The sequence below is a fragment of the Oncorhynchus masou genome, chromosome 23 (assembly GCF_036934945.1).
Source record: "Oncorhynchus masou masou isolate Uvic2021 chromosome 23, UVic_Omas_1.1, whole genome shotgun sequence".
In the NCBI taxonomy this organism is placed as follows: Eukaryota; Metazoa; Chordata; class Actinopteri; order Salmoniformes; family Salmonidae; genus Oncorhynchus; species Oncorhynchus masou.
In genome coordinates, this window is record NC_088234.1 from 44,203,301 (window position 1) to 44,224,225 (window position 20,925).

Sequence of the window (20,925 nt, forward strand, 5' to 3'; positions counted from 1 at the left end):
ATCCATTTCATACAGTGCCTTCAGAAAGTATTCACACCCATTGACTTTTTCAAATTGTGTGAATTTAAAATGTATTTATAGATTTGTTTTTGTCACTGGCCTACACACACGACCCCATGTCATAGTGGAATTATGTTTTTAAATATTCTGACAAATTTGTTCAAAATGAAAAGCTGAAATGTTTTGAGTCAATAAGCATTCACCCGCTGTTATGGCAAGCCTAAATAAGTTCAGGAGTAAGAATGTGCCTAACAAGTCACTTGGACTCATTTGTCCTGAATACAAATGGTTATGTTTGGGGCAAATCCAATACCATAAATTACTGAGTACCACTCTCCATATTTTCAAGCATAGTGATGGCCGCATCATGTTATGGGTATGCTTGTAATCCTTAAGGACTGGGGAGTTTTACAGGATAAAAAAAAATGTATGGAATGGAGCGAAGCACAGGCCAAATCCTAGACGGAAATCTGGTTCATTCTGCTTTCCAGACAATAAGGTGCATTCCCCTTTCAGCAGGACCATAACCTAATACACAAGGCCAAATCTACACCGGAGTTGCTTACCAAGAAGACAGAGAATGTTCTTTTGTGGCAGAGTTATAGTTTTGACTTAAAGGGATACTTGAGGATTTTGGCAAGGAGGCCCTTTACCTTCTTCCCCAGAATCAAATGAACCAATTTTATCTCTGCGAAGATAAGATGCTAACTAGCGTTAGCGCAATGACTGGAAGTCTATGGATATCTGCTAATTATCATAACCTACACCTCAGACAGATCTGCACTAACCTGCACTCAAGAAGGCTGCAGTATGCGAATGCCACTTTGAGACATATTCAACATAAAACATCAGAGAAGACATTCATATATTTGTTTATTGCAGCATATTGCAAAGACAACACAGTTGCATGTGTCTACTACTCTTTGTCATTTTATAGATTTTAATAACACATTTCTATTCAAGTAACCTGTATTCACCGAACAACCGTCACTGAATGATGAAATTAGAACTCTTTTGTAACAAATAAAGTTTCAGTATTCATTTGGAAGTATTATAAATGGGTTGAATATAGACCTTGGCCTTATAGCATAAAGACCTGGTAACCTAATGATCTGTAACTGTTTGACAACAATGGAGCTCATTTGGAAAGAATCAAGTGTGGTCGACCTACACATAATGTAACATCATTACTTCAATAGCATTTATAGCAACATAACCCTGCATTCTACTTATAGCACATCTGTACAATTAAGTTAAGCCTTCAGTATTGCTGTCACCCAGAGGTCTCACTGTGCTATAAGTCAAAGTGAATCCAGTGATGAAGAAATCATAATGCGCAGCACAACACATCTTCTGTATTAAAATGTGGATTCTGTTCATCTCAAGAATCAGCCCTGCTGTAAGCGGAATTGTGCGTTCAGGTTGGTGGGTAACAGACTATGTAAGGGATGTAAAGTATGTGTGGATCAGCAGAAAAAATATTTGTGATTGACTGTGTCTGACCAGAACCAAACCCGTACCAAGTGTGGCTTTTATGTTACCCGACTCGCATTCGGTTCGAACAAATGAGAGAAAGCGTTTTTGAAAACAAGAATGAGCAGTAGGACTTAGCCCAGGTATTACCCCCACCGTTTCTAAACACCGTCTTCCATTTTGTTCCAACTGAAAGCAGCCCTGTTCATGACTCGTTTCTGAGCGTCAGACAAATCCTCCAAACCTGCTTTGCCATTCCCACACTCCCACATACTCTGTGGTACAGTATACTGCATCCGGGCTGTAACATTCCCACTATGAGTAATAGTACAAGAATGGTGCAGTAATAGTAAAGGCCACTCTTAAAGTTAAGGACCACAGGCAGTTGTCATAAATGGCCTAACTTGATTGGATGCATAAATATCAAAACCTTTGGTCCATATTCCTGGATTTTATACAGCAAAGCAGCGCTTAGGTAAATACCTGCTCAAGAATTTAATTCTAAAACGACTGAACTAGTTTAGTTGCTAGCATACAGTAGACACATTTGGCAGTTTAATAATTACAGTAATAACTGAATAATCTACTGTATATATCAGGGCTGGGCAAACCTTTCAATCTGGCCCACAGGAGTTTTGAGTAAAACCCTTTTATGTTGTTTTGGGGGACGAGGGTTAAAAACTGCAGGTCACACTTGAACGTCTAAAACTAGATAGAAAGTATGTAGAAATGATAACGGACCTAAATAGTTTCAAATGACTGCCCTTTTTCTGACCCGCAAATAGGTTTTGACAAACAAAAATTGGTCAAAACAAAATCTGTGCGACCCTCTGTTGAATTTCGAAAATCCCAATGTGGCCCTCAAGCCAAGAAGTTTGCCCACCTCTGGTATAGATGCTGTCTGGACGGATGAAGGATAGTGAGAGAGTGAGACATGCACACCGGCTCAGGTAAATTAACGTGGTGTGGTGGAGAAAGTGGTGTGGTGGTGAAAGTGGTGTGGTGGTGGTGTGCAATGCACGGAGCCAGACCCCAATAGTTAGGCACCGTCTCTCCTCTACTCCAGGGACCTGGCAAACTCGGCGTAGTCTATGTACCCGTCGTTGTTTTTGTCATTGTCCCTCAGAACATCATCTATAAGGCTTGTGAGGTCCTCCTCTTTCATAGGCTGGCTATCCTCTCCTTTTTCCTGCAGAAAATGTGGAAACATGGAAGTGCACGAGTGTGTAGATGAATAAAGTACATACAGTATGTGGCATCATTGGCTGATAATATCTTCTTTCTTTTTTTACATTCTGTTTTTCCTTTCACACATACCTCTTTGTGCACATGGGTGATGGCTGTGGCCAACTCCAGCCCATCCAGTAAGTTGTTGCCATCATAGTCGTGCATCTTAAAGTAGTGCAACTGCAGCTCCTGCGGCGACATATCCGACTCCGGCTTGTCAATCACACCTTCCAGATGCTCCATGATGTGTCTTAGAGGACATAGGAGAGACACTGCTCAGTGCATTAACCATGTACACACTGTCCACCAAATGATCGGTAAAGCTTGGAATAGAGCAAAATATTTAGATAGATAGATAGATAGATAGATAGATAGATAGATAGATAGATAGATAGATAGATAGATAGATAGATAGATAGATAGATAGATAGATAGATAGATAGATAGATAGATAGGATCTATCTGTACTTCTTCTTTTGCAAAGCATTAAAGAGTGGAGGATCCTAATGAACACAACCCTTTACTCACTCTCTGTCATGGACCATGTTCTTGTCCAGGTGCATGTTAGGACGGTGACTCTCCGGTGGGTGTTCGTGGGCTGCCTGCTCATGTGAACGAACAGACAGCAGAAAGCAGGAGACCAGGAGTAGCCAGCCCCACACCACGCTCCTCTTGCTACTTACTCTTAACACCATTCTGGGCTGTACAGTAACTACACAGATACAGACACAGACAGAGAGCGTGAGCAAGGGACATCATTTTAACAACAAAGTTAATCAAAGCTGAATAATATGAACAATGGTTGCAAGCAAGGTGAAGGCACAGAACAGCCAGTGTCGCTTGTCACTGAATGGCAAGAGCTTTCACTAGAAATAGGTGATCCATCTATGAGCCCATATGTTAACTTTTGGAAACACATTCATGGCAGAAGAATCAGAAGATTGATCAAATGGAATTTGAATTATTTTCAGGCAATAATAGCTTCATTGTTTTCAGTGATATGTTATTATATGTACAGTTCAGAATACAATCTAGCTAGTGATGTTGTTGATAGAAACATGGCTGGCTAAAGTTAATAATAGTTGCAATTAGTTGGTTTAAGAACATCAGTTAGTTTAGCAAGATCATTCATATGGTTATAACAAGCACACCGTAATGGATCTGCAGCGATATGAATGATTAAAATGCATACTTACCAGTTGACAAACAGACTTGGAACAGTTCGCTTGTAAATTAACTACATGTATTTTCTTCAACCTTTTTGGGCATTACTGTGAGCCGTAGTCACCTTTCAACTCACGGACACGACAGCTAAATTCTGATTGGATGTCGGCATTTTGCGTCAGAGATTTGAAGGCGTGAGGTAGCCAAACCCAGACACCTGTGCAAAACAGGAATGTGAATGTAGTTGTTCACTGGGTATTTCGTTGAATTTGTTAAGTAAACACATTTGACAAGCAAATATCAACCTTTCATAGGGAAAAGCCACCAAATCTATTTTCCGAATATTTGAGGGTGGATTAGCAATAGAAACTTATCCTGACCTAAACATTAGTTTGCTGTGTAGCGAGTCAAGTGTTTCGAGCTGTCGTTTTCCAATGTTTTTGTGAAAGACCGATTTAGCAGCCGTCCTGGGAAACTATGCCCACAAATATGTGTTCTACCATCATGTCAAGGTCTATTAAATAATGTATTGTATTCTTGACAAATGGTCATTCAGATAATTGTTTGCCCCACCACTTTCTCCCTAATAAGGCACTCGCCAATTATATGTATACATTTTTGTATTCAGTTTGTAACATGTAAAGTGTTACATTCTTTGCCAATGGTTTTTCAACAGCTGAGACCCTCATAGTCACGCGTTACCATACAATGATGAATTGTCTGAGCAGACCATATGGCAGGTGTAGGCCCAGCTACCTTGAGCCACAAAACCTGAAAGTCGGGCAATGAAAATAGTTGACAATTATTGACCTTTTAAATACAGTAGCCTATTTAGGATTTATTGAGGGATTGGACATACACTGCGGGAAAAATCCGGAATAATAAATTGCCCCTTGTGTGTCTCTTAGATCCACAGTTTGAACTTTACTGTTGTATCTATACCCTCTGCACCCTAGTGCGCTAATCCCAGGAATCGATCGAGTTAGGGAAAGCTTTTGAAGGGAAATCTAGGACGGTTATTTAGGGCAAAAGGCACTTCAAAGCAAAACGTTTTCAGCAGCCTATAGGCTAACTAATGTGTTGCTTCTACCGTATTACAATGTGGGGTAAAGAAAAAAAAATCTACAAGAATTGATTTTTTTCCCTAAAATAGTTTAGGTGTGTAGACCTATTGTATGCAAACTAAATACACGCGTAATAGGGTAGAGTCGACTACATATGTTGACTGGCTATAAAGCAATTATAAGCTACTTCATTAAATTGTTATTATGAAAAATAAACAAATCTGAATCTGCAAAAGTATACACAAATCTCCCAATCTCATCCTCAAATTGAAGCACCTGTCCTACAGTAGCCTCTGAGTTGGTATACAACTCGTTAACAGCATTGCTTTTTTCATTGTGTGTGCTAGTCCACATTGACTGATTGGTATTTTAAGAATAAATGATGATTACATAATATTTTGACATGTCCACCCAAAATGTTAATGAGGAGGGACGTTCGGGCAGCCGCACATGCTCATAGATGGCATTACATTTTATTCATGATTTGTTTGTCAGTCCGCAGTTACTCCCCGGGTATCAGGGGAGTACCGTCACCGAGACAGATCGGGATCTAGAGCGGGCATGGCATCCAATAGGGTCTCTTTCTCGCAATACCGTCTGGAAGCGGAGATCGACCGCTATAGAGCAGAGTGCCAGTGGGACAAGATACCCACTATCGTAGAGCAACTCGTGGCCGCCAGATTTCACGAAGACGGTGAGTGATAACGACCTGTTGGATTCTGGTATAGGTTTATTTTTCCTGACTAAGTTTTTGTCACATGTCCAGACAGGGATGGCAATAGTTCCGCATGAGTTGTACTTTGTACTCTGCAAGTACTCTGCAAACAATGAAAACTAACAGCTTTAGGTATGCCCAAACTGCAGTAGCTTACAATTCGAACAACTACATAATCACCTTACACCTCTCAATGGACAATGTTTAAAACACAGAACATATTGTAGTGAAAATGTATTAACTGATTTTCACTATCACTGTCATTTGTTCATTTTTAAAAATTATTTTCCATGTATTATAACACACCACTCAAGTACATTCACCAGGAGTGCAGTCTATATATTCAAATCTACTGTGTACTCAGACTGAGGTGGGTAGCCAAATGTAGCTACTCACCTCATGTCGTTAAAGTAAACATGGGGTAAGGTGACATGGCTCACGACCTTGCTGCGTGTCACTGTTATTGTGTTCATGACCAAATCTTGTCATTTGATGTCATTTGATCAGCCAGATGGAACTCCCACTGCCCACCTGAGACTGTTTTCACCGTGCCTGCAGGTGTACAGAACTGCTAAATGTGTTATGCCAGAGTGTGTAGAATTCAAGTCATCCCTTGCTGGTCTTCTGTTAAAGTATGTCTTGATGTTGACAGTTTGCCCATAGTTTTGCCATTCTTGATTTTGTAACAACACTGTCCCTAGTTGTTCAACAACAACAAAAAGCGAAATGCTTGTGTTCCTAGCTCCAACAGTGCAGTAGTATCTAACAATTCACAACAATACACACAAATCTAAAAGTAAAAGCAAGGAATTTCGAAATATATAAATATTAGATTGAGCAATGTCGGAGTGGCATTGACTAAACTACAGTAGAATAGAATACAGTATAGATATGAGATGAGTAAAGCAGTGTGTAAACATCATTTAAATATTTTTAAAGTGACTAGTGTTCCATTATTAAAGTGGCCAGTGTATATAGGGCAGCAGCCTCTAAGGTGCAGGGTTGTGTAACCGGGTGGAAGGCGGCTAGTGATGGCCCCACCAAAAATCTGGCCTAATAATGTAAGAAATAACACACAAAAAAAAACAAAAAAATACTGCCAAGTTGCTTAAGAGCTAGAAGCAGAGCTGCCTTATCTGTCGGCACCGACTACAAGTTGCAATTCAAGGGTGAAATCACAATCAGTCTCTGACCAGGACGTTTTGAGATCAGAACAGTGTGCTGAAGATAATGTAGCTTTATTCAGATGCCGTGTAGAGGATATGTTATTCTCCTGAACAATTTATCCACCACATGAACATTCCACGTTGCTGCTAGATTGTAGTTCATGTTTTAGAGAGCAGAATTATTTGTTTTATGCATTATGACACCATATTCTTAATTTAGTAGACCGTCATTGAAAATAAGAATTTGTTCTTAACTGACTTGCCTAGTTAAATGAAGTTGAAATACAAATGCAAAATAAATACTGCACGTCACAAGGTTTGGGTAGGTTACTTTCTAAATATAATCTGTTACTAGTTACCTGTTCAAAATTGTAATCAGTAACATAACTTTTCACAGTAATGTAATCTGATAACTTTCCGTTACTTTTGGATTACTTTTCCCTTAAGAGGCATTAGAAGACAAAAATGATCCATCAAACATATTTGGTGTGTCATTATAGTGGTCTCTGACTTGTGGTCAGATTCGCACAGGTGGCCTTTTTTCAATGCTGAATTGAATGTCATTGAGAAAACAAAAAGGTGTCAATGTATTTTTTCACAAACATAATTTGTGCATTTAAAAGTAATCCAAGAAGTAATTATGATTTTTTTCAAAAGTATCTATCATCTGATTACAATATGTTTGCTGGTAACGTAACTGATTACAGGTACCGTTTTTTTGTAATCAGATTATATGTAACTGTTTGACATGTAATCAGTTCATCCCGAACCCTGTACATCACATTAAACATTCTCCAGCCCCTATCCTCCCTTTCAGTGACAAACCTTGACTGGGCCAGTCTCATAAGCATGGGGTGCTACAGTATGTCAGAGGACATATACTCTAGTCACAGACTTGGCATCAGAACACACCACCAGAGACGGGAGAGGAGTGAGAGCTGGACCAATCAGGAAGGCTCTAATCCAGAATGTGTTTGCAAGTGACTTTTATTGCCATCCAGTGACTTCAGTTTTAGGCTCCCCTGGTGTTTTTTTCTCCCTTCTCTCGGGGGGCTTGTGGGAAATTATGCTATGATGGATTGGGCTGGGTTTATTTTGTGTCCCAAAGCAGCTGACCCCTGACCCTGGACTCCCACTCTGCACTCAGCCCACCAACCCCTTTCACTACTCTGAATTCTGTCCTATTTCCCTGTGCCCTCCTCTAGATGACTATGGGACGCTGTTATTGGCAGAGGCCCTGCTGGAGGAGTGTCTGCAGGACAACCTGAGGCTGTTACGCAATGCTACGCCTTTGACGGACATCAACCAGCCCAAACTGTCCCGGTCAAAGGGCTACCTCAACTCCATCCTGAGCAGGGGGCTCCTGGGGGTCGGTCTGAGCATCTCCCCTCTGTGTCACCTCACTCTACATCTTACTTCCTCCTATTCTACTTAGCTTTCTATCTCGTTAACTTGTTTCACCATGTTTCCAGTCAGTCTATTCTTTATACAGTGTATTTGGAAAGTATTCAGGCTCCTTGCCTTTTTCCACATTTTGTTACGTTACAATCTTATTCTAAAATGGACTATATTGTTTTTTCCTCATCAATTTACACACAATAGCCCATAATGACAAAGCGTAAACAGGTTTTTAGAAATACTGAAATATCACATTTACATAAGTATTCAGACCCTTTACTCAGTACTTTATTGAAGGACCTTTGACAGCGTTTACAGCCTTGTGTCTTCTTGGGTATGACGCTACAAGCTTGCACACCTGTATTTGGAGACTCTGCAGATCCTCTCAACCTCTGTCAAATTGGGTGGGGAGCGATGCTGCACAGCTGTTTTCAGGTTTCTCCAGAGATGTTCGATCAGACTCTGGCTGGGCCAATCAAGGACATTCAAAGACTTGTTCCAAAGCCACTCCTTTCTTTGTTTTGGCTGTGTGCTTAGGGTCATTGTCCTGTTGGAAGGTGAAACTTGGCCCCTTTAGCGCTCTGGAGCAGGTTTTCATTAAGGATCTCGCTATACTTTGCTTCGTTCATCTTTCCCTTGATCTTGACTAGTCTCCCAGTCCCTGTCACTGAAAAACATCCCCACAAATGATGCTGCCACCATCATTCTTCACCGTAGGGATGGTGCCAGGTTTCCTCCATACGTGACACTTGGCATTCAGGCCAAAGAGTTCAATGTTGGTTTCTTCAGACCAGAGATTATTGTTTCTCATGGTCTGACAGTCCTTTAGGTGCCTTTTGACAAACTCCAAGCGGGCTGTCATGTGCCTTTTACTGAGGAGTGGATTCCATCTTGCCACTGAACCATAAGGCCTGATTGGTGGAGTTCTGCAGAGATTGTTGTCCTTCTGGACAGTTCTCCCATCTCCACAGAGGAACTCTGGAGCTCTGTCAGAGTGACCATCGGGTTCTTGGTCACCTCCCTGACCAAGGCCCTTCTCCCCTGATTGCTCCGTTTGGCTGGGCGGCCAGCTCTAGGAAGAGTCTTGGTGGTTCCAAACTTCTTTCATTTAAGAATGATGGCAGCCACTGTGTCCTTGGGGACCTTCAATGCTGCAAAAATGTTTAGGTACCCTTCCCCAGATCTGTGCCTCGACACAATCCTCTCTCGGAACACTAGGGACAATTCCTTCCACCTCATGGCTTGATTTTTGCTCTGACATTTACTGTCAACTGTGGGATCTTATAGAGACAGGGGTGTACCTTTCCAAATCATGTCCAATCAATTGAATTTACCACAGGTAAAGATGATCAATTGAAACAGGATGCACTTGAGCTCAACTTTGAGTCTCATAGCAAAAGGTCTGAATACTTATGTAAATAAGGTATTTCTAATTTGTATCTTTTATAAATTACCAAAAAAAAAAAAAAAATTGTTTTTGCTTTGTCATTATAGGGTATTGGTTGTAGATGGATTGTAGAAGGATTATTATAATTTTTTAAATCAATTTTAGAATAAGGCTGTAATGTAACAAATGTGGGAAAAGGGAAGGGTTCTGAATATTTTCCGAATGCATTGTATACAGTATGTACCTGTGTTCTCTGTGTTACCCTTCACTTCGCCTCTCGAAACAGCCTTCGTGTTGTGTCTCTCTCTCTGTATGTCCCCAAATAGCCCAGGCACCTGAATGAGGCTCTTCTCCTGATGGCCAAAATACACTATGTCCAGGGCCATTACCGTGATGCCCAGGGCATGTGTGCAAGGGTGGGCATAGACGAGCTGACGGGGGACGAGCAGCCCGTCTACCACCTGCGTCTGCTCGCAGAGGCCTTTGTCATCAAAGGTACCAATCCTTTCATAAGCAAATACTGGGTGGTATTGTATATGGAAAACACAATGTTTAACCTGTGTGGTATTTAGTTATGGAAATATTTTAGAAGACAGACTAAACATTCTGTGTTACCTGAAATGTTGACCTGAATATGACCTATATCAGGGATGTGCATCTTTGATGGGGGTGGGGGCCACAAAAAAGCTGAACTCATCATTATTACTTAAGCAGTAATGCCCAAGGGGGTGTGGTATATGGCCAATATACCACAGCTAAGGGCTGTTCTTAAGCACGACGCAACGCGGAGTGCCTGGAGACAGCCCTTAGCCATGGTATATTGGCCATATACCACACCCTGAGGTGCCTTATTGCTATTATAAACTGGTTACCAGCTTAAATTAGGTCAGTAAGAGTAAATGTTTTGTCATACCCGTGGTATACGGTCTGATATACCACGGCTGTCAGCCAATTGATCCGAGGGCCTTCAAAATTGTGCAGCCTGCAGGCTGCCAGTTGCCCATCCATGAACACTCAATGCACAAACTAAAGGAAGGACCAGGGCCTATTTTCATAAAGCATCTGAGTAGGAGTGCTGATCTAGGATCAGGTCCCCCCTCTGTCCATTCATTATAATCTAAATAGCAAAACTGATCCTAGATCACCAAACCTACTCTGAAACGCTTTATAATTACAAGCCCAGAGCTACAAATGATGATTATTTCAATCAGGTATCTGGTTTTAGTCTCCGTCTGTACTGTGTAATGATTACATGGATCTCAAATATGATTTGCATACTGGCATTATTCTCTCTCCCCACGATTTAGACAAAGAGACAGCCAAAGCCTGCAGACTAGCACGTTTCCCTGAAAAACACTCAAGTTGAACAGCACTGTGCATAAATGTACTTAATGATCTATTTCCTAATCCCCACGGTAGGAGTTATTATAGGCCTGTGATGACTATAACCGTGTATGGTTTTAGAAGTCGCCCTTTCTAGGATGTCTGAATACAATCATGAGAATGAAATATGCCTGGAAAACCTTTGCTTGATTAGAGAGATCAGTATCTCAGGTATGTTGATATGAATGTAGTGAAATCTTTACTCCAAAGGCACGAACAGACCAGTAAGATTGTCGAGTGTCTACCGGCCGAGAGTACTTAGCACCTCTGAACAGAGTGCCGGCAGGAGGACCCTATAACAGACCGAACCGCCAGCAAGCGAATGAATGGCAAATGAACGGCCCCCTACCGTACAGGCCGACAATCGGTCTGGTGAGTTTTCTCCTTTAGGCTGTGAAAGAAAGGAAGCGTTGGCCATGTGTTCATTTACATGAGGGAGGAAATTTGACTTGACAGATTGCTATGCGTTGATTCACTTTCCAAAGGTATTGTTATGTGTGTGTGTCTTTGTGTCTGTTCGTTCTTCAAATCACTTCCTGGTTTAAGACTTCTCTGGGAAGTGATTACAAATCAAATGGGAACTTACTCAGATTTGAGTCCAAGTAATGCAGTAAAGATGTCTCTAGGGAACCATCTATATATAGTTGGACTGGAACTATGAGTTTTGTTAGGCAGAGTTTCCACATGAACACACACACACACACACACACACACACACACACACACACACACACACACAGTGAAACAGAGGGCGTTGTCCATTGTCACACACAACACACTGCTGGTCCATGTCTGGATAATTGTGTTTGAGAAGCGTCACATCATCATCATGAGATGCATTACATTCAAACCAGTCATAGCTTCCTGGTCGTTGACACGTCAACGTCATCACAGTGTCTGCTGCTTAGATTGAAGGGAAGATTTCATGAAGCAGCCTTGTTGACGTCTACCATTAAATAAACCATAATGGACTATAAGTAATGTTAGTAGAATAATACTAGAGTCAAGCCAATATTCTTAAAGAGAAGATCTGATGGGTATCACTCAGCTATGTACAGGGCTTGACATTGCATAGTTTCTCAACCTCCTTCCAAGGTTTCCATAATATTGTTTTGTTAATGTTATGAGATAGGAATATTTGTTAGATGAGGTCTTGTCTATTGGCAGCTGCTCCTTATTTGATTAAGGCTGTTGTCTGGTCGTGTCCTCCCTGCAATCCTGGAGGTCTCGTCTCACTCTATTTATTTATACTAATAACCATATTCTCTCTCCGGCCATCTGTCCCAAGCTCATCCTCCCATACACTCATTGTCTCGAAATTACACATCATCCATGCAAAACAAGCCGGCGTCTTCCTACAAGCAACAGTGCTATTTGTTTTCTGTGTCAAATGTTTTTCTCTCTTTCTTTATCTCTCTGTATCTCTCTGTATTTCTCTCTCCCCTCTCTCTCTCTCTCTCTCTCTCTCTCTCTCTCAGGTCTGTCCCTGGACCACCAGGCAGTGTCAGCTGCCTCCCGCGTCCGTCTGTCTGAGCGAGAGGAGGAATGTCTGTCCTGTTACCTGAGGGCCTGTGACACAGCTCTCGTTTACCTGCAAGAGCTCGATAAGGTGCGTGTGTCTGTGTGTTTTTGCTTGTTTTTTTGTGTGTGTTTTTTTTTTACCCCCAATGCAGATAATACATGTTATTTCATGATACAAAGCGGCACAAAACCACTTGGTGTATGTGTTTACCAACTGAAGTTGTTACTGTGTTGGCAGATGGTGGTCACCCCTAGTTCTAAAGTAGTTAAGGCCAGTTTGGCCCCTCCACCACTGGACATTGACCTGGGCTTCTTCCAGCAGGCGGCGCTACAGAGTGCGTACCTGTGTCTGCTACATAGGGGGTGAGTAAATGGTCCGGTAGAGCAGTCAAAGATGGTGGAAGCTTCGCTCTCTTCCTGTCTGGAGCAGTGCGTTGTGAGTTCAGCCACAGCAAGTGACACTTTTGTTTTTGACCAGTAGGTTTCAGTATTGCACCTCAGATAGGACAGAGTCATTGTTTGTAGTGGCGGGATTGAGCTCCGGTGCGCCACTCATTGATGCGTAGATGGAGCAGCATGCTATGCTGCTGGCACTGACCAACAAGGCCCAAGGCACTGAACACCCTGTCTGTCTGTCCGTCTGTTTTGTCTGTCTGCATGTCTCTGTCTGTTTTGTCTGTCTGTCAGTCACCTGGCCCAGGGAGCCCACCAGCTGCGTAGGGTCCTCGGGGTGGTGGAGTCTCGAGGCTCCCAGAGCTTCAGGAAGGTGAGGAGGGCTCACATTGTCACCTATTTAGCAGGACAAATCACCGGTTGTCTATATGTATTTTACCTTTACGGCCTGGAGGTTTTCCTGACAACACGACTTGACTTAGTCAGGAAACAGTCCTGGCCCTAGTTGTGCCCTAGTTATATTTTCCGGGCGCTGTATGGCATGTTTAATTAATGTGCCTCATAGGCTGCAGCGCGGAAGCTGGCTGAGGTGTTGCTGAGCTCGGTGAGTGAGGACAGCTACTGGGCCCCCATGTCCCTCCCACCCTCCGCCTGGCTGCAGAGAGAAGGGAACGCCGGGCCGAAGGACGCCATCTACCCCTCCTCCAAACCACCCCAGCGCTACAGTACTGACAGGTCTGTAGCTCTCCTCTTTTCTTCTTTTCCCTCCTCTCTTTCTTTCCCTCTGTCTCTCGCCCCCCCCCACCCCCCTTCCTTTTCTGTTCATGTGTAATTGCATTATTCCGCTGATATTGCTCAATTATTTAACTTCACCACTGGCTTGAGAGATCAGCTCACATTCCCATACAGGGAGATGTGTGTGACCCTGCTTGAACCGTTGAACCTTAAATAGTCCCAGAGCTTCGACAAGACAGACCTTCATAGAGGCCCAGTCCACCATTCCGGTCATACAAAACCCACACGTGGAACATGACTTGATCTCACCACAGTCTGACTCCCATTGGCTCGGAACTCTGTGGACTCGTGTTTCCTGTGTGGAGTTTTTAGAGGCTTTGTCAGGGACTTACCTTTGGCTGTTCCAGAGGATCTCATATAAGATCTTATTGGTATGCGCCATCCTCAGAGGATATCGAATGCTGCGCCCCAAACAACGTGCGTGAGTGAGAACACAAGAGCAGGAATGGAGAATGCACTCTGGGAAATAAGGTTGCTGTTGTTGTATGCCCGATCCGTTGTCACGGGTTCCTCCTTTAGAAGTGCCCCGATAGTGTCTTGTAATTGTATCTTTAGTCGGTACGTCAGGGGATCAGCCAGAGAGCAGTCAAGATCGAAGGAGAGTGAGAGAGTGAGTTGGTTCAACTGATTGGTGGGAAGAATGGGGAAGGTGCCAGAGAAAAAAAGAGAGGGACCAAGGAAGGGGGCAAACATGTAGCGGGGCGGCAGGGTAGCCTAGTGGTTAGAGTGTTGGACTAGTAAGTGAAAGGTTGCAAGTTCAAATCCTCGAGCTGACAAGGTACAAATCTGTCATTCTGCCCCTGAACAAGCAGTTAACCCACTGTTCCTTGGCCATCATTGAAAATAAGAATTTGTTCTTAACTGACTTGCCTAGTAAAAGAAAGGTAAAATAAAATAAAAAGGTACACGCACACTTACACATTTTGTGCGGGTGAGAGACACCCGAGAGAGCGGCATGCTGTGATACTGTAGGGGTGGTCAGAGGGTTTTGTTACACCACCAGCAGGTGAAGTGGAAACAGGACACTCCCCGTGATCTAGCCAACGGAATGGGGCTGTTGCGTTACTCGTCACTTCCTGCTCCTATTTCCTGTGTCTCCTCGCAGTGTCTTCTGTCCCCAGGACGTGGTCGAGGAGGCAGTCCTCCTGCTGCTCATCACAGAATCCATGGTGAGACATTGATTTTAAAAAGGCTTTGACAGGTGTAAGGCTAGCTTTCACTGGTCCTGTCAAATCAGGTAAAGGAAAGGACCCTAGCAGATTAAAGGCACTTCATAGGCCTACTATTGCAACAGACTTGTGTTGAATCTGATCCTGAATCTGTACTCCCCCTATAGGCCAGCGGAGATGCAGTCATCAGCCGAGCGCCCGACCATAAGGAGGCACAGGAGACCAGTCTGCAGGACGCCACCTCGGTCTACGACCTGCTGAGCATCGGCATGGCCAGGAGGGGGCAGTATGCCATGCTTTCTGAGGTGAGCCTGCCTCGAAAAACACTGGAGGCTGAAAGGAGGATAGGAGATACTTCAACAGAATTAGCTCTACACTATGTGAAGGGAAAGCCTTTGCCTGGCAACTTTGTAATGCCCCCTGTTGTGTCAGATACTTTCAAGCAGGGTTTTGTGCTCTTTCTTTCTCTGTCTTTCTCTGTATCCTTTTCTGTCTTTCTCCCCCTCTCTCTCTCTCTCTTATTCTCTGTCTCTCTGGCTTACCCAGTCTTCTCTCTATTTGCATTCAGGTTGGCAGCCATTTTTCTCCAGGTGAATGAGAGTGAGCACTGGCAAACAGGTGAACCCTCTCACGTGTGGGGCCATGCGGGGCGCCACTAGGCTGTAGCTAACAATAGACGCTGGCTATGTCTGTCTGCCTGGCTAACTTCCTCCCTCTCATAGGTGTCACAGTGTGGAGCTTGCTACTTAGAGCTCTTTCACTTAACCCCAAGCCCTCAACCTTCAACCTCACTCTTCTTCAACAACGTGTGTTGATACGTCTGCCCTGCGAGCTGAAATGTGTGTGTGTGTGTGTGTGTGTGTGTGTGTGTCTTGTGTTCCTGCACGTATGTATGTGTTCTCCAGTGCCTGGAGCGGGCCATGAAGTTCTCGTTTAATGAGTTCCACCTCTGGCACCAGTTGGGCTTGTCACTCATGGCGTGTGGGAAGGTGAGCTTATGGTCGTATCTTTTCACACATTCCCCACCATTCACATGCACAGACACACAAACAAGCGCGTGCACACACACACACTTTCTAACCTACTGGCACCACTACCTGCTCGCAATCATATAGGATCACTCATCCTCTAAATGTTGCTGTGAGGTTGCGTGTGCGATAGCGCTGACGGAGCGAGCGCTCATTGGGCGATGACGAGTAGTGTGACACAGATAGAAAGTTCTGGAATCTGAGTGAAACAGGAGGATTGATCTTCTCCTTTGCCTGGCTGCCTGCAGGACGAGGCGACTCTGGAGATCAATGGAGAGCTCTGGAAATAGGCTGTTCCCTATAAGGATGGGGGGGGGGGGCTTCAGTGTCATCAGATCCGCTTCTTTTTAGGGCCAGCCGTGTGTGTGATAGTGTTTGTAGTGCATTGATGAATGGCCTATATGAGTCCGTGTCTGTGTTACTCTATATGGATAGTAAATGTGTGTGTGATCTATACTCCTGTTATATCACTAGTCTACAGTATGAGAGTGTGTGTGTGTGTGTAAGCATGAATATGTGAGTGTGTGTGTCTGTGTTTTACAGGGTGTGGGCGCCGTGTCTGTGCTCAAGGAGTGTGCCAGGATGAGAGCCGAGGACCCCTCACTGCCCATGTTGGCTGCCAAAGTCTGCATCGGCCAGCTGCACTGGGTGAATGACACACAAACACACACACACGCACTCTTTCTATTTCACGATACATGTACACAACATACCATGCATGCCATCCATACAGGAAGTCTGTCACCATCCAGAATAGCTGCACCCATTATTTCACACTAACAACGCCCTACCCACCCCTCCAATGGGGGGGGGGGGGGTTGGTGTAGGATTAGGAGACGCGTGACGGCATGGCACATCTGTCAGTACAACAGAGGAGCTAGAGATCATGGGTGTCTCGAGAGACTAAGGCGCTTACAGCCGTAATCACAATAGGACACTGTGGGACCACAGAGCAACGAATGACAATACATCTGGACCCAATAACCGACCATGGAAACACATTTGCACTGGGAAGTCTGGGAGTCTGGGACTTTTGGGAGTGATTCGAGGACCTTTGACTCCTACTTGGTTGGAGTGGAGTGACCAATATATATATATACATACATACAGTGGGGTCCAAAATGATTGGCACCCTCGATAAAGACGAGCAAGGACTGTATAAAATAAATAATATTGGGAAATGTTGCACCTTTATACTCCTATCATTATTTTTGCTCGGAGAAAGAGATTTTGTTTAACAAGTATTATTGTAATTTGTTCCATAAAGAGACAGGGTTCAAAATGATTTCACACCCCTGTTTTCAATACCTTTCAGAAGCTCAGGATAATGGCACTGAACCGTTTTCTAAAATATTTCATGGAACTTTGTTGATAGCATCCGTATTCCGAGAAAGAGAGGGATCGCGAGAGAGGAGGAGGATGAAGAGGAGGGAGAGGAGAGCTAGAAAGAGAGGGATCGCGAGAGAGGAGGAGGAGGAGGATGAAGAGCAGGGAGAGGAGAGCTAGAAAGAGAGGGATCGCGAGGGAGGAGGAGGATGAAGAGCAGGGAGAGGAGAGCTAGAAAGAGAGGGATCGCGAGAATTTTAGCTCAGCCCTGCTCAGCCACACTCTGACTGCAGCCTGGCGCTGTTAGAGGGGGACTAATTTGTGAAGCATGAATTGCTATTTGTTAATATCAAACAAATCAGGTAAATACATCATTTTTCTCTCTCAACTCTATAGTGCGTCGTTCTTCACCTGAATCTACAGAGTCCTCCTCACACTAACCATACACTGCCTTTTAGCACTATTTAATGTCATTCTTCCCTCGATGTCATTCTGCCTACCATACAGGCCTTCGGATACGAACTCTCTATGCTATACGAATAGAAAAGCTCACTAAACAAGACAAACTGAACACGCCTTTAAACCCTTGAGCTCACAGTTGGTTCCATAGTAAGTACTTCAGCAGACTAGATACTGTACTTCTAGACACCCATACTGCGTCTGACTGTTATCTCTGCGTGTGTGATAGCTGGAGGAGGCAGAGGCCCTGTCTCAGAGTGTGGTGTCCATGGGAGAGGAGGCGGCAGAGTTCCTGCCCCGTGCGTACCTGACTGTGGGGCTGTGCTGCAGTCTGCAGGCCTCTGACGGTAAGAGACATCACTGCGAGCTGCTGTCGAGGCAGGATAGGTTTCCTGTAGCAAACGGAGTCCCTTGTGCAGATACAGTGAGAAAACGCCCCTTTACAGATCCCACTGAACTCACTTGTCCTGACGATCCATAGTTTTCCTTCCTAATTCCCCATCCCCATCACTCTTTGCCGTCACTAATTCAGAGGTAAACTGTGTATGGATGAATCTGAGGAGTTACTCACGAACAGTCAATGGTGCAAAAGACAGTAGAACTGTGTGAAAAAAAAATACCACGAACCTCATTATAATCTACTATTAGAAAATGTCCACTAAAATGTCTTGTTTTCCACTAATGGATTTGTCCCTCTGTACCTAATCTCTCTCCAGCCACTCTGAAAGCTCAGCGGGATGGGTTCAACAGACGGGCGCTGCAAAATCTGCAAAAGTATGTACCAACTGCCAACCTCTCTCTGTCGGTCTAGGTTGGTCTTAACCTGTGTGTTTGTTTCTGTAGTCAGCGTGCGCTACAGTTTGTGTGTTTATTCTGCTTTGTCAGTGAGTGTGACCTCTTTACTGCAGAGCCTATGCACTGGACCCCAATGATGCTAAGATTGCCCTCTACCTGTCGCTCCAGCTGGCTCTTGTACGGCAGGTCAGTCAGCACGGCCACACACGCACTCACCATTAGGGCTCGTCTTAGTGGTTCTCCATCTTGAATCTTATGCCTCTCTAGTCCTTGGGTTTCTGTTCTTCACTGTGGGTGTGTGTGTGCAGGTGGCAGCTGCCATGGATCCCCTGCAGGTGGCTCTGTCTCTGCATGGGGACGACCTGCACTCTCTCCACCTGCTGACCCTGCTGCTCAGCGCCCAGAAACACCACCAACATGCCCTGGAAACCCTCACACTAGCCCTCAGTCAACACCCCGAGAACTTCAAGTAGTACCCCACTCTCTCCTGTATTCTGTCTGTCTGTCTGTCTGTCTGTCTGTCTGTCTGCCTGCCTGTCTGTCTGCCTGTCTGTCTGTCTGTCTGTTTTATTGTCTGTCTGCCTGCCTGCCTGTCTGTTTTATTGTCTGTCTGCCTGCCTGCCTGCCTGCCTGTCTGTCTGTCTGCTGCCTGCCTGCCTGCTTGCCTGCCTGCCTGCCTGCCTGCCTGCCTGTCTGTCTGTCTGTCTGCCTGCCTGCCTGTCTGTCTGTCTGTCTACCTGCCTGTCTGTCTACCTGCCTGTCTGTCTGTGAGGCCAGCTCCGGTGTGTGTCACCCATACGGGTGCTCTGGACCTTTCTGTGGGGATAGGGTGTCTTACCACGGACGGACACACACACACACACACACACACACACACACACACACACACACACACACACACACACACACACACACACACACACACGCACACTGAAGGCTTTATTTAGACGTGCCAGACCGGGCATCTGCACTGCCGCGGAGACTACCTTTACCCTTTTCACACTGCCGCACTGACTTTACCATGTAGGTTGGTGTTGCAGTACTCCCTCTCTGTTTGAGAAGCAGAACATATTATGCAGTAGTAAACATACACTGACACCCTGCATTATACTCATATGTCACCATGCAATTGACCCGTGCCTCAGTGTTGCCTCTTTCTATTAGAAGAATATGGATATTTGATAGCCACGTGCCATTTATAGTAGGTTGCAGTACCACCTCACCTGAGCGTCTGCAATAACCATCTAATACACGTGTTCTTCACAGAACAACCATTTGGGGTCAGTGTTGGTCTCCATGATCTCAAGAAGAGGCAGAGAGGGACACAGCGAAAAATAGATAAGAGATGCATGAGTGGGATATAGAGAAAGGGAACAGTGAAGGGAGAAGTGGAGTCAAAGAAGGACAGAGAAAATCAAACATGCATTGATATTGTATTTGTGGTTGTATACTGGATCATCTAAAGCGTATATTGTAGCGATCTCTCTACCTCATATTCATATGCGTGCGCACGCACGCACGCACACCCACACACACACACACACACACACACACACACACACACACACACACACACACACACACACACACACACACACACACACACACACACACACACACACACATCTTCTCCATAGAGACACTTGACTGCATTGACCCATTTAAGAGCTCTTTGCCAGGCTCAGCCAATCACAGCCCTCCCTGCGCCAGGAATGCCCATCACCCCGGTAACCATGAGGTCATATCGGTGGAGGGAGCAGTCAACATCAGTTGTTTTTCCACTCAGTTGTTATGGAGAAATAGAGAATGGGTATTTTCAGCCCAGGCAGGGACACATACAGTGCATTCGGAAAGTATTCTGGCCCCTTGAATTTTTCCATTTTGTTACGTTACAGCCATATTCTAAAATGTATTAAATTGTTGTTTTTCCTCAATACCCTATAATGACGAAGCAAAAACGTTTGTTTTTTCTTGGTGCAAATGTATTAAATTAAATTAAACCGAAATAGCACATTTACGTAAGTATTCAGACCCTTTACTCAGTACTTTGTTGAAGCACCTTTGGCAGTGATTACAGCCTCGACTCTTCTTGGGTATGACGCTACAAGCTTGGTACATCTGTATTTGGGAAGTTTCTCCCATTCTTCTCTGCCGTTCCTCTCAAGCTCTGTCAAGTTGGATGGGGAGCGTTGCTAAACAGCTATTTTCAGGTCTCTCTAGAGATGTTCGATCGGGTTCAAGTCCAGTCTCTGGCTGAGCCACTCAAGGACATTCAGAGACTTGTCCCGAAGCCACTCCTGCATTGTCTTGGCTGTGTGCTTAGGGTTGTTGTCCTGTTGGAAGGTGAACCTTGGTCCCAGTCCAAGGTCCTGAGCACTCTGGAGCAGGTTTTCATCAAAGATATCTCTGTACTTTGCTCCATTCATCTTCTCCTCAATCCTGACTAGTCTCTCAGTCCCTGC

At 44.4% G+C, this 20,925-nt stretch overlaps 2 protein-coding genes across 3 annotated transcripts in view; one reads left to right on the forward strand and one right to left on the reverse strand.

Moving 5' to 3' along the window:
• Window positions 1-856: 856 nt before the first annotated feature.
• mcfd2 (multiple coagulation factor deficiency 2, ER cargo receptor complex subunit) lies at window positions 857-4,003 on the reverse strand. The gene is made up of 4 exons (XM_064932192.1): window positions 3,897-4,003; window positions 3,229-3,412; window positions 2,791-2,950; window positions 857-2,662 (listed from the first exon to the last, which is right to left on the reverse strand). Exons 2-4 carry the CDS (start codon window positions 3,393-3,395, stop codon window positions 2,531-2,533), a joined length of 459 nt encoding a protein of 152 aa, XP_064788264.1. The 5' UTR covers window positions 3,396-3,412; window positions 3,897-4,003; the 3' UTR covers window positions 857-2,530.
• Window positions 4,004-5,430: 1,427 nt separating this feature from the next.
• The window catches only part of LOC135510884 (tetratricopeptide repeat protein 7A-like), a 57,195-nt gene continuing 41,700 nt past the window's right edge, over window positions 5,431-20,925 (forward strand). Inside the window, exons 1-15 of one of the 2 annotated variants that reach the window (XM_064932193.1) lie at window positions 5,431-5,622; window positions 8,015-8,178; window positions 9,921-10,089; window positions 12,456-12,586; window positions 12,737-12,861; window positions 13,186-13,264; window positions 13,457-13,626; window positions 14,792-14,855; window positions 15,023-15,160; window positions 15,761-15,844; window positions 16,427-16,531; window positions 17,898-18,015; window positions 18,385-18,442; window positions 18,577-18,649; window positions 18,772-18,932. In XM_064932193.1, coding sequence (XP_064788265.1) covers window positions 5,490-5,622; window positions 8,015-8,178; window positions 9,921-10,089; window positions 12,456-12,586; window positions 12,737-12,861; window positions 13,186-13,264; window positions 13,457-13,626; window positions 14,792-14,855; window positions 15,023-15,160; window positions 15,761-15,844; window positions 16,427-16,531; window positions 17,898-18,015; window positions 18,385-18,442; window positions 18,577-18,649; window positions 18,772-18,932 — 1,772 coding nt within the window. In that variant the 5' untranslated portion in view covers window positions 5,431-5,489. The remainder of the gene's footprint in view (window positions 5,623-8,014; window positions 8,179-9,920; window positions 10,090-12,455; window positions 12,587-12,736; window positions 12,862-13,185; window positions 13,265-13,456; window positions 13,627-14,791; window positions 14,856-15,022; window positions 15,161-15,760; window positions 15,845-16,426; window positions 16,532-17,897; window positions 18,016-18,384; window positions 18,443-18,576; window positions 18,650-18,771; window positions 18,933-20,925) is intronic. The other variant, XM_064932194.1, reaches the window with a different exon arrangement.

Coding starts and splice junctions, on each gene's coding strand:
- mcfd2 (XM_064932192.1), bottom strand. CDS start 3,395: ATGGTGTTAAGAGTAAGTAGCAAGAGGAGCGTGGTGTGGGGCTGGCTA. Junction 2,951..3,228: donor AACATGGTCCATGACAGAGA/GTGAGTAAAGGG, acceptor ATGTCCTCTAAG/ACACATCATGGAGCATCTGG. Junction 2,663..2,790: donor TCACCCATGTGCACAAAGAG/GTATGTGTGAAA, acceptor CATTTTCTGCAG/GAAAAAGGAGAGGATAGCCA.